At 42.6% G+C, this 13,565-nt stretch overlaps 2 protein-coding genes across 3 annotated transcripts in view; both read right to left on the bottom strand.

The window, feature by feature from the left end:
• Window positions 1–13,565, bottom strand: part of Dpp10 (Dipeptidyl peptidase 10) — a 289,344-nt gene that overhangs the window by 197,027 nt on the left and 78,752 nt on the right. The window lies entirely within an intron of this gene.
• LOC143187544 (uncharacterized) lies at window positions 11,968–13,457 on the bottom strand. The gene is made up of 2 exons (XM_076391768.1): window positions 13,423–13,457; window positions 11,968–12,585 (listed from the first exon to the last, which is right to left on the bottom strand). Exons 1-2 carry the CDS (start codon window positions 13,433–13,435, stop codon window positions 11,984–11,986), a joined length of 615 nt encoding a protein of 204 aa, XP_076247883.1. The 5' UTR covers window positions 13,436–13,457; the 3' UTR covers window positions 11,968–11,983.

Genomic DNA, 13,565 nt, shown 5'->3' with positions numbered 1-13,565 from the left:
AAAGATTTTCTTCATACAGTAAACTCAAGCGCATAGTCGCATACATACTACGATTTCGATACAATAGTTCACGCAAGGAAGCCAACAAAGGAAATTTATCCGTAATCGAAATTCACCGGGCCGAGCGTTGCATCGTGCAAGTTGTCCAATTAAGCGAATTCCATCACGAAATTCACGCGTTAAAGAATGCAGGTACACCAACCGGGAAAACAGCGCCTTTAAACCCTTTCCTAGATAACGACGGATTGCTTAGAGTGGGTGGGCGATTATCTCGCGCGAACGTACGTTACGACACGCGACATCCAATATTAGTACCTAAGGGTAGCCATATTGCAAAATTAATTATTCTCGAACAACACGAGAAACAGTTCCATGCAGGAATTCAAGCCACGCTTAATGCAGTACGCCAAAAATTTTGGATACCGCAAGGGAAAACCCTTATCAGGCATATCTTACACAAGTGTATCCGTTGTTATCGAGCCAATCCGCCTGCCAGTAAATACAAAATGAGTGACTTACCAGCCAGTCGTGTAACGTATTCGCGACCGTTCATGCAAACCGGTGTAGATTTCTGTGGTCCACTATTCACAAAAGAAAAGCTCCACAGGAACCGCAACAAAATCAAAGTATATTTAGCCATCTTTGTCTGCTTCACGACAAAGGCGGTCCACATTGAAATTGTTAGCGATCTAACAACAGACGCGTTCATTTCAACTCTTCGTCGATTCTTTTCCCGACGGGGTCTGCCTACCGATATTTATTCCGACAATGCAACAAATTTTATAGGCGCAAAACGTGAAATTAAGGAATTATACGCGTTTCTGAATTCACAAAACACGAACGATACAATTACCGCGAGATTAACCAACGATAGCATTAGTTGGCATACGATTCCTCGCAGATCTCCACATTTTGGCGGATTATGGGAAGCTGCCGTACGACGGACAAAACACCACCTAACACGAGTAATCGGTGATACTCTACTCTCTTACGAGTCATTGTTGACTGTCATCAATCAAATAGAAGCTATCTTAAATTCCCGTCCTATCACTCCGCTTTCTTCCGATCCCAACGATCTCCACGCTCTCACTCCAGGTCATTTCCTCATTGGCGAAAATTTGACGAGTATGCCAGACCACGATTTATCTGCAGTCCCAACCGGACGGTTGTCTTCCTGGCAACATGTACAGCAATTGCGTAGACATTTCTGGAATCGATGGGTGAAAGACTATTTACAGGAGCAAACAGTACGAGCAAAATGGCATGCAGGAAAGGCTCCTCAGTTTCCAATCGGCAGCCTAGTCATCCTGAAGGAAGATAATGTGCCACCCATGTGTTGGCCTCTTGGACGTGTCACGGCAGTTCATCCAGGTGACGACGGAGTGGTCCGTGTCATTACCATCAAGACATCCAGAGGGGAATATAAACGTTGCGTTAAACGAGTAGCACCCCTGCCACTGTATGAATAAGAGTGCGACACTAGCTTAGCCATTTTTTGTTTTCTTATATCGACGTAGTTATTAAGTTAAAACTGTAACACTAACTTATCTTCATACTACCGCGTAATATTAAGTCTGAGAATTCACATTACACTATCACCCACTAGTTTGTACCATGCATGATACATATATCACTCGGACTCACATTGAACTATAAATAGTTCAAGGGGGGCGGCATGTTCAGTCCTAAGGACTTTGTTGAAAGTACACCGATTTCTAGACTTATAAGAGCATTATAAAACCCGCACCATCGGACCATGTTTTAGTTAAACACCACATCTGTTTCGGCTTAGAATCGAAGTTTAGCAATTATTTTCTAAACGAACACCTTTCGACTCTGCGTCGCGTTTATGACCACCCCCAATAAACGCAGGACACCGCGCGTTCCGTACCGTTAGGTCAGGGTTTTTCCACCGATCGCGAATTCCCTGACCACCATTTTTAGCTGCGGAAAATGTAAGCAGCCCCGCACCAATAGAAATTAGTCAAGCTCCTGATTGGTCGACCGATGCCAACAAAATTCAGTATATAAGAGACATTATTGAGACACTAGAGAGACACTATTCCGACATCAATCAGACACGAGACATTCACCATTCATTCGTGACACGAATACTCAAACACGCGACGTGATCTGTAGAAGTGTAATTAAATCGTTGTTATTCGTTAACCAATTGATTCTCCCATCCACGACCTGCCACTTTCCATGAGGATCTCAATCAAGCCGATTGAGTCATCCAGCATCCCGTGCATCGCCAGGATCAAACGTATTGGGCCTTACAACCCCGATAGACTCCTAAATTGCGGTGCATAAGGGAAGCAACATTAATCAAATTTGAAAAGATAGAAACAGTAGGAGGGAAGGAGGAATCAGAATATTCATAGCAAAATATTTGAGTTATGATATAATAGACACAACATAAATGAAGGATGTGTAACGCCCCACGACTCTGCCTCTGTCTCTTCCTATTTCACTCTATCTCTCTCTACTATCGCTGTCTCTCTCCATCTTAGTGTAAATATGTCTATCTCTTTCTATTTCATTCTTATTATTGTATATAAGCGCGTATTCTGTTCATTCAATTATTAATAGATATTTTTGTATTACGACACACGTTATATACTATAGATTTTAATTACATTCTCATATAAGTATAACATATTTCGTACGTTTTCATATTAAAACAGTCACTATTAGAATAAGAGCGCCATTAGAATTAGAACAACTGCGCATGTACGAACTCCGACTGGCGGGTATATAAGGAGCTGCGAAAGCAGCAGGAGACACTTCTCTCTGACATCGGGTTCCGAATAGACGAAGATCTGGGAGGCAGCTGAGATACTCGTCCAGTGAGATCGAGACCGCTCCTTTAGGGGTAGCGACCGTTCTACCAAATAGTAATCGATGCTCCTTTAATATAGTGCTCGTGCTTGCCGTAAGCAGACGAATCGCCTGCCAACAAGCGCTAGAAGCCATTCCTAGTCGGTCGCATTTCTAAGACCGCTCCTGAAGAGTCTTTTCTCCAAGGTAGCGACTGATGTAGAAAAGATAACGAAAGGCTTACGGATGCTTAGGCAATCAAGCAAAGATTATATGTTTCATGAAACCTTGAGACCGCTCTGAGGTTACAGCCACCTATAACTTTGGCAGCGACCAGGGCATACGAGACAAGATCTATTGCACACACACACACACACTTACACTGCGTATCGTCTAATATAGAGGATCCTCTACCGCAATTAATACGGATTAATAATTAATAACAGCATAATTACTCTTGTTCACGAATGTAAAAGCGTAGACACATAACCTAACTTCTGTTCACGAATTTTAAGCATAGACACATAACCTAACTCTCGCGTTATCGAGATAAATGATAGAAGTATATCGCGTAACGATTACGATTAACATAACCTCGTCTGTGCATGATAATTAACCTAATTTGTTCTTATAAATATTTAACGAATTAGAATAGGCATTAGTATTGTATTTACGTTAGAATTAGAATAGGGTTTTACTGAACAAATTATTGTTAAGAAAGATCTAAGCTTTGGATTTTAACTCCTTAACTGCACGCCACACGAACCCCACTTTTCGTCCATCGGAAAGCCGCTCTTCTATGGATAACGTAGCATCGCTTTAGGGACGTTACAACAGTGATCTCCCATTTGTATTTTAGTAGTAGGTATTGCTTTGATGTAGAAAGTTTCCACTTTTGTTGTTCCACTACTATTGTGATGGAACAAAACTAATTTTGCAATGAGAATTTGTTTGGAAGCAGTTATACTGACTTTCTTCATTATGTTTGTATTTGAACTATCACAATTGTTGCAAGGATCTGTCAGATTTATCGATCCTGTAAAATTATGTTTTATTATGTCTCGAAATTCAAATGCTTTTTTTAACATCTTGGGTAGTGCAAGATGTACTACACAATTTATACTGATAGCAGTACTTGTATAATTATATTTGTTGTAATAACCATACATTTGTATCGTAATTTTTCTTCGAATATTTATTATATCAATATTTGAAATTTCTATTCCATTATAGAAAAGAAATTTATCAACTAGTTAATTACGAACTGAAAGCAGTTAGAACAATGAAATGATAATGTTTTAAATGAGAATTCTGCCTGGAATTTGTTACAACATACTTCGCACAAGCATAGCACAAATTTTTGAGAACCTTGTGCGAATGAAGATGCTTCTCCGTTCTATAACTTTCTCTTACAGATAACCTCCCTGCCGGTGCGTCCGAAATGTCATTCGACACTTAGCAGGTTCTCTTTCCAATGACGGCCGCCGAGCCTAGTAGAATGATCCCGAGAGTCGACGAACACAACATTATGTTTACTTCCTTTTGGCTGAATGTGTGCGTGTAACGCGTGTACGTATTATGTTGACGAAAATTTGCCTGAAGAATAAGAATCAGAAGAAAAATCATACAATTTTCGACTGATCCATGACATGATATTACGATATCTCTGTCATAGGTTGACTGATTTTATTAAATTTTGTCTTGTTGGAAAGCTCAGATGCGGTTTACATAAAAAAAATGCTTTTTGTTAGAGAGTATAATCTTAGTTCTATATACTTCATGTATAATGAATTAACGTCTATACTATGAATGACCTATGGTCGTTTGTGTATGATCCGTGTGTGTATGTGTGTGTGACTGCCTGTAATACAGAACACGTTACTATCAAAAAGGTTCAATAAAGTTCCACGTTTATACAAATGCACGCATGTCATCCCTTTCTTAAATTCCAACATCCCATCACTTTTAAGTTTAGAGAATATTGCCCGTGTGATTAGATATTAATGAAATAGGTTTCAGGTAAGGTTGTAATTGCCGATTTTCGAGTAAAGATACACAGCAGCGACAGTTGACATATATATACAGGGTGTTCTTCTTCGTGTACTTGGCCTCGAGACGCTACCGAGTCTCTAGATATTGGCAAGTGCAATATAACAAAGTGGAAGAAAGTTGTACCATCTCGAATGGCAAGGACCTGATGGAAAAATGTAGTTACTCAGAAGCAAGGTGTAATAGGTGCAGTTAAAGGGCTACAGGAGCCAGGTGAAATTTGAGCTTTATTCTTTAGCAATAAAGTAATAGAAATAATTATATCTTGTACGAATCAGTACATCCAGAGTATTGGTACTCGGTTTAACCGTGACCGAGACGCTACACCTACCGACAAACTGGAAATATCAGCTTTTATAGGGTTTCTAATATTTGCGGGTGTAAGAAAAAATAGTTGTCTAAATGCGAAAGATTTATTTAGAACGGATGGATCATCTCCAGAAATTTTTTGATTGACGTTGAGTTGTAGCGTACGCCAATGGACAGCGCGGCCGGTCCCTATGTGTCCGTGTGCGTCAACCGCGCGTTAGGCTCTGTGTGAGTGGCGCCACGTGCACGCTCATTCCTGCGTATATGTTAACAATTTTATAGCGGCTAAACGGCGCATTTCCGGACCATGGTTCCTTTTACACTTTTTTTCTACTCGACTTATAGAACATATTTATGCAATAAGAACCTGTAACAATTTTTTTCATTGTTATAAACAATTTTGCGGCAACTTTTTTCTTGAAATGTCCACCGATCCAGAGGTCTACTTTCACCTTTAGAAGTCATGACCATTACTTTTTTTATACTCTGTACATATATTTCTATCGATGAAAGATGGATTATATTTGTATTAACTACCTTATAACTTTCAGTGAGTCAGATCTGGCCGCCGGTGAAGACGATGCTCTCCGACACTTTCGAACAGGCAAGAATATGAAATAAGGAAGACGATACTATGTTCGTCCCTTGATTCTTAACGCTGTTCTTCCTTCTCTTTTTATCCAATTTGCTCAAGGAGAAGGAACGTGCTCAACAACAAACGAATATTCTGGACGCACCATGAGTATTGTCAGTATGTAACTTTTTATATTGGACTTGTATAAACACGAAAAGTAATTTTCAACGAGGCACAAGCAGCGTAAACCAGCATAGTGGTACGGTCCAGTGGGGAGATTTGCGGCATCTTTTAGTTTTTAGGGATCACAAATAAGCGGTAGCGTCATCACAGGAATTATTAAAGTATATAAGAGATACGTAGATGCATGAATGATTTAACGCTAACTAATAATATTTCTCTTATAAATCGCAAATAATGTAATAATCATGTTTATTTTCAGTATTACAGATGAAAGAGCTAACATAGGAGCGGTACAAGTACGGCAGGAGCTGCGGCCGAGATTGTGGCGGCAATTACAGAAGCAGGAGGTGGTCGCCAGAACATTCTCTTTTAATTAAATCTTTTAGATAAAAAATTTTAAAACATGTATTACCTGCTTATTTCTAAATTTCAAAAGTATTTATCGTTGCGAAAAATCCCACTGATGTCGGTGAACAATGAATTATATGAACATAGTGGTATTTAGAATATGACACATATGAACATTATACGCAAACAAATAACGTGTTGTATGTTAAATATCACTACATTCATATGACTTTGTGATATATTGAGTCACTGAAAACATTTGGGCAATCGAAATAATCGTGCGTGGCTTGTGCCGTTTCCCAGTGATTTGAACAATCGAATGTTAGCATTTCAAGCGTGAGAGTAAGGTTCACATTCGCCTTCTCTCTCGACTCTCTGCAAATGTTGAAGTCGATAGCGATGCGCTGAACTCATGTACGCATTGCTCGTATAACAGTATGTATAATGGAGGGAGAAATTTTTTAAGCCGCATCCTGAATTTGAAATCATAGAATAGCTCGATCTCGCGTTCAATAAACAGCTACGTATCTGTAGGTAATGCTATTCCTGTAAGGAAACTGTAACAGCAAATATCGTCCTGTCAATCTCGAAAAGTCACTTGACTAGTCTACCCGCTTAGTACAGTAGAATGTGAAACCACAGCTGAGAGACATACCGTCCATATCAATGTTCAGTTTTAATTAGCTAAAATTGTGTGTAAGCGCATTATAACATTGTTTTGAAGTTACATATAATACCTAATAATAAAAATAAATTTAAAGTATATATATAATATCCATCCGTCCAGCATGGACGAAATATATAAGTCTAACGATATTCACAATTAAAAGTTGGTTGCAGGTAAAATGCCAATAAATATGTACGATCGTGCAGACTACACCTCCTAAATACTGTTTAGCAACAAGTGGAAAACTACTGTTTACAGTTGAAGAAATTATTCGTTCCCTTGGACTGGTCACAGGTAGCGCACTGATGACGAGTGAGCCCTTGGCCATCCCTAGTGGGAACGGGTCTGCGTCACATATGTATCAGGCTTCGCTCTGATAGATCGTTGTCGAGACGATCGTCTTTCAACGACACGGACAGTGTTGCGTCTGAATCAGCAGAGAGCATTATGCCTACAGCAACCCCGAATCGACCTCGGCCGCCGCCGCGTGCACACTGCGCCACCGCCTCCAGTGTCGCAGCCACTAGTGGCGGCGAGGAGATTTCAAGCGGTACAAACATGGAAAATGGCAGGAGAAAAAGAAAGAAAAAGAGGAAAGACGACAATCTCGAAGCAGCTGCTAAAAAACCCGCCGGTTTACTGGAACTGACGCGATCTAAGCAACTAGGCACCCCCAGGAACAAGAAGCCATCACATCCAAATGCAGCAGAGAAAAAACTGCTGTACTCACAGGTGGCGAGTACGACCCCAGCAACCGCCGCGAAGAGGAATATCGCGGCCAAGGGAAACCCTGATGGACAACAAAAATAAAACTGTTGCTACAAAACAAGTAGTGAAGCTACCAAAACCCCCACGGTTAGTGGTAGTAGCCATCAACGTCGCGAGAGATGGCAAAACGATGCTGGACGCGGCCATGGCGAAAGCCAAGTCCACGATAAAATTGGCCGACCTTGGGATTAGCCAGTTACGTCCCAAGAGATCAGCCACTGACGGTCTTCTGTTAGAAGTGCCTGTGCCGGATAGCGCCCAGAAGGCATCGAAGCTGGCCGCTTCAATGACAGCCGTATTGTCTGGCATGGAGGTGAGGGTAGCTCGGCCCACCAAAACTGCGGAGCTTCAAATTATTGATTTGGACGACTCGGTCACCTCCGCGGAGGTTGGCCAAGCAATCGCCATTGAAGGCGACTGCGACGTAACTGAGGTGCGTGTTGGGGAAATTCGTCGCTCCCCCGTAGCCTCGGCACTGTTTGGGTGCGCTGTCCATTACAGGCCGTACATAAGATCCTGGCTGGCGGTCGCCTGATGGTAGGCTGGTCCGCGGTTCGAGTACGGGCTCTCTCTGGTAGACCCCTGCAGTGCTACTGCTGCCTGGAAGCAGGCCATACAACACAGCGCTGCACTGCGAGCTCAGATCAAAGTGGTCGCTGCTACCGCTGTGGGGACATCGGGCATGTGTCCCGGAACTGTTTGGCAGAGGCGGTGTAATGCCCGTTATGTTGCGACTTGGGGCGGTCGTTTAACCACCGTTACGGTAGCGCAAAATGCACTCCCGGAGCCAACAAGGGCGGTAAAAAGGGTTCGGCCTAGGGAAAAACAGTGGCGAAGCCTACTGCCCCTGTGAACGCGTCCCATACGACGCGGACTACTGTCACCACAGCGGCGAAGCCTAGGGTGGAAGCGGTAGAAACGCTCACTATGCCGATCAAGAGGGCCGGTCAACTCAAGGACCTGCCTCCTGGTAAACAAGCATAGAGGACGAAAACACCTTCTGAGGAAGGAACAGTTGTGGAAATGGCTGATGTCGCTACGGATGGGGCAGTTTCACCAACGCCTGTTCCCCCCGTGTCTACGGTAGCAATTCTCGCACCTGTACCCCTACCTATTCCTACGGCTCCCCCGTCTCCCTCCAGCATGGAGATAGAGACAGGAAAAGATGATATGTTGGGCACGCCAGAAGGCCCGACTCCGGAGGTAGAAAAGGAAAGGGACAGGGATGATGCCAATGGCTTCAAGGGTGAGGTGCTGAAGGAGGATCTGCAATAATGGCCCTCATTCTTCAGGCAAATCTCAACCGCTGCCGCGGCGCCCAGGATATCTGGCTCCAGACACTGTGGAAGCGAAACGTTGCACTGGCTGTCGCCACAGAGCCCTATCGAGTCGTGCCCCCCCCCCCCCCCCCCCCAGTTAAAGTCACGGAACGGGGACCGGGCTGGCTAGCCATCGAATGGGGAGACCTCGCGGTGGTTGGCGTCTATATTACGCCCAATTGCAGCCTCGCCTCGTACGAAGGTCATTTGGATCGGGTGGGTGCGTGTGTGAGGCGCTGCCACCCCCGCCCGCTCATCGTCCTGGGGGATTTTAACGCTGACTCAACTGAGTGGGGTTCCCCCAGGACTAACTAACGAGGCGAGGTCCTCTTGGACTGGGCGGCGGCGTGCGACCTTTGGTTGGTTAACCGAGGCGCCGTGCCAACGTGTGTTAGACTGCAGGGGACGTCCATTGTGGACCTGACGTGGGCGTCCCCTGGCGCCAGGGACTGTGTCGCGGGATGGAGAGTGATGCAGGAGCTGATCATCCTCAGCGACCATCTCTATATCACCATGAGGGTGGATCCACCCGCTGCACGGTCGGTGCGGCGACCTCGGGTCTCTGGCCGCACATCGCAGAGCCGACCGCCGCGATGGTCTCTGCGAGAACTGGACGGAGACCTTCTCCGAGCGGCCGCCCATGTGGTGGCCTGATCCGAGGTATCGATCGGGCCACCCGCGGACGTTGACGCGGAGGTCGAGTGGTTTCGGGGTGTGTCACAGCAGATCTGTAACGTAGCCATGCCTCGGTCACACTCGGCTCACAAGCCTGGCGCAATGTACTGGTGGAGTGCAGAGATAGCACGCAATCGCGAAGCGTGCATGCGTGCTTGCCGTCGATACACGCGCGCCCGGTCCCGCAGGGGCGCCGAATCAGTGGACGTAGCCCGCCTGTACACCCTGTACAAGGATTCGAATAGACGCCTTAGGCGAGTCGTCATGGACGCCAAGGAGGCCGCGTGGCGAGAGCTTTTGTCCTCCGTTGACGCGGACCCATGGGGACGCCCATATAAGATGGTGTCAGGCAAGCTGCGTCCATGGGCACCACCGTTAGCGGAGTCCATGGACCCCGCTCTGGTCGACCGAGTTGTGGCCAACTTGTTTCCCCCTTTAAGGTCGAGTCACACATATCCGGGCCGGGCGTCGCAGAGCCTCTCCGGGGCTTTCCGAGTATTTAGCCATCGCGTCGTGGATCCCGTAACTATACCTCAGAGTACTCTCGACCGAGTAGGAATATAGTTAGTTTTCAAGAGTCGTGTACGAGAAGAAAGGCTTGTTTTTCCGACGAGGAATTAATTGTATTGATGACAATTATGGAGGAGCAAGAGGAAGAAAAGGAAGAGGGTAGTGCAAAAAGAAAGTGGGTCCATGATGCATGGAAGAAAAGAAGTAGTGAAGGTGAATTTGTAACATTGTACAAAGAATTAATCGTCGACGAAATAAAATTTGCAGAATATTTTAGAATGTCACGATGGACATTTGAAATATTATTATCCAACATAGAACACCGCATAAAGAAAAAAGATACGCTATGGAGATTATCTATCACCCCCCAGGAACGATTGGCAGTTACTCTAAGGTGAGTTAAATGGACAAAAAATTTGATTGTTTATACCAAGTACTTGTATTACTTTATTGAAGTTCCGTTTCGGATTCATTATTCAATAACTGTTATTCTTTATTTTTTAATATTTACGCTTCACGTAATATTATGTTTTAATTTTGTTCTAGATTTCTAGCAACTGGCGATTCGTACAAAACAATTTCGTTCAGCTATCGCCTCGGCCAAAGCACGGTACACACTATTGTGAACGACACATGCAGAGCAATAGTGGAGTGCCTCATGCAAGAAACAATGCCACTGAGAAAGATGGAAGGAAATCGCCAGCGAATTTAATGACCTGTGGAACTTTCCCAACTGCATTGGTGCGATAGACGGGAAACACGTTGTTATAAAAGCTCTTGCAAATACCGGGACACAATATTTTAACTATAAAAAAACATTTTCAATTGTTCTATTGGCGGTTGTCGATGCACGGCATAATTTTGTTGCCGTAGACGTAGGGTCCTACGGAAAGAACAGCGATGGTGGAATTTTTTCGCATTCCAATTTTGGAAAGGCGTTGGAACGTGAAGCTTTTAATGTCCCGAAAGAAACATCGCTACCGAACTCGACGAAAAGAACTCCATTTTTTTTAGTTGGAGACGAAGCTTTCCCTATAAAAACGTACTTGATGAGACTCTATCCGGGACAACAGGTGGACGACTCTCAGAAAGTAATATATAATTATCGTTTGTCGCGGGCAAGAAGGGTGGTAGAAAATACGTTTGGTATACTATCTCAAAAATTTCGAATTTATAATCGGCGCATTGAGTGTTCGCCAGCAAATATTGACTATTTTATGTTGTCTACGTGTATTTTACATAATTTTATTCGCAAGCACGATGGGAAAAATATTTCCACTAATAATGTAGACACTCCCACGGCATCCGCATCATCTTCAGAAACAAATGTGGCATTGCAAAATTTGCCGCTACAAAGTGGCAATTCCGCCAGGGCTACATTTCAAGTAAGGGAGATATTAAAAGAATATTTTAATGAAGAAGGAGCCGTAGCCTGGCAAAACAATAGGATTTAAATCTGTAAAATTATGTATTATTTCTAAATTTAAAAACTTATTATATAAGCTAATATTATAAATCAACAATGTATAATACAATCTAATATTATAAATCAACAATGTATAATACAATCTAATATTATAAATCAACAATGTATAATACAATCTAATATTATAAATCAACAATGTATAATACAATCTAATATTATAAATCAATAATGTATAATACAATCTAATATTATAAATTTAATAATGTGTAATATAATCTAGTGTGTGATCAGCGTGTGTGTATATGTATATATAAAACAATATACTGTTTCCTATATTACTGTGGGTCAAAATTATTATAAAATTCTCGACACGTGGATGAGCTTTCTCCTAAATTATCTTCTCTCATCCTTCTATCCTCCTCGCGGAGTGCAGTGAGTTCGCATTCTTGAACTAAATTAAAAATCTTACTACATAACATGCTTTGCTTGATCGGTGGAAGTGTTTCGACCATTAACTTAATTGTGTCGAAAAATTTGTCTGATACAGATGGCCGGGTTTCATTTTTCTTTATTAAATATTCCAATAATTTTGATGATGCGGATTGATCAGTTTTTCTCCTTGATGTAGATTCTTCGCTACTGTAACATGGCTCGGATTTATCTCCTGTTTTCTGCTCTGCTACTGTGTCCTCAGTATTTTCAATTGTGGCAACGGTGGCTTCTGCCACCGTTTCCTGCACAACGGGCACATCCCTACTATGTGGTAGACTGCAAATGGTGTCCCTCTCGGTCATATGGTCATTTAAAAATGACAATTTGTTGGAAAATTTATAAGATTTTATAGACCGTGCAGCTTGGCCGCTTCGTCCCTCCGATTTTCTCAAGGCCTTTCTATATTGGTCCCTTACATTATTCCACCTTGTTTCACATGCTACTCCTGCAAGAAAAGCGTACCCTTTATTTTGTACACCATTTTACAAATATTACTATTAGGGTCATTCCACGCGAAATCGGGCACGTTTCGGAGCAAGTTCTTGTAATTTGCTCAAATTTGAATATGTTGTAGTCTTTAACGATATTTAAACGTTTCACCCAACATTATTCTACATTATGTCCGAGTATTTGCAAGGTTTAATGCAATCAATAAATATTGGTAACTGACTCTTCGACTTATTGTTGAAAACATAAATATAATTTCTTAAATCATAGCTTTCATTTCGAAGATTTTGGTATTAATGCAGAATGGCACTTTTTTGCAATTTCACATGGCAAAAATGAATGTGAATTTGTTAATAAGTATCATTTACAAAGAGTGAGTTACCAATATTTGCCGCCTTGATCGCAAATAATAACGCACGTTCGCCCGCTGCGCCCGCCGTGGCAGTGCGACTCGACGCAGCATCAACTTTCGGCAATTTTCACAGGGCCAAATTTCAAATGTCCATCTTTTTGAAAGTTTGTCCATCAAGGGGAAGGATCAAACTATATTCTCAATTTTCAAAATTTTGAAAAATCCTTTGGGGTACGTTTAAATATCGTTAAAGACTACAACATATTCAAATTTGAGCAAATTACAAGAACTTGCTCCGAAACGTGCGCGATTTCGCATGGAATGACCCTATAATGAAATTTCAGCAAAATCCAACACACTGGTTTGTATCTAGTATAATACAGGGTGTTTGAGATAGTATTACAAAAATTTGAAGGGGTGATAGATCACGTGAATGTAAAGAAAAAACTTCTATATAACTTGGGCTTAAAACTGAAAACTTACCACTGTCGTTCATCTCTGCTCCTATTCTGCTCCAAATTTGCATTTTGTAGGCGGTGTCCATATATCTCCTGTTTGTTTGATCGTACAGCACGGATTCTTGCCGAACCAATTCAATCAACTTTTCACAATCCATCTTTATTACT

Source organism: Calliopsis andreniformis, unplaced genomic scaffold (genome assembly GCF_051401765.1).
Source record: "Calliopsis andreniformis isolate RMS-2024a unplaced genomic scaffold, iyCalAndr_principal scaffold0048, whole genome shotgun sequence".
Classification (NCBI taxonomy): domain Eukaryota; kingdom Metazoa; phylum Arthropoda; class Insecta; order Hymenoptera; family Andrenidae; genus Calliopsis; species Calliopsis andreniformis.
The sequence above is the reverse complement of the archived record's forward strand: the minus strand, read 5'-3'. Positions and strand labels throughout refer to the sequence as shown.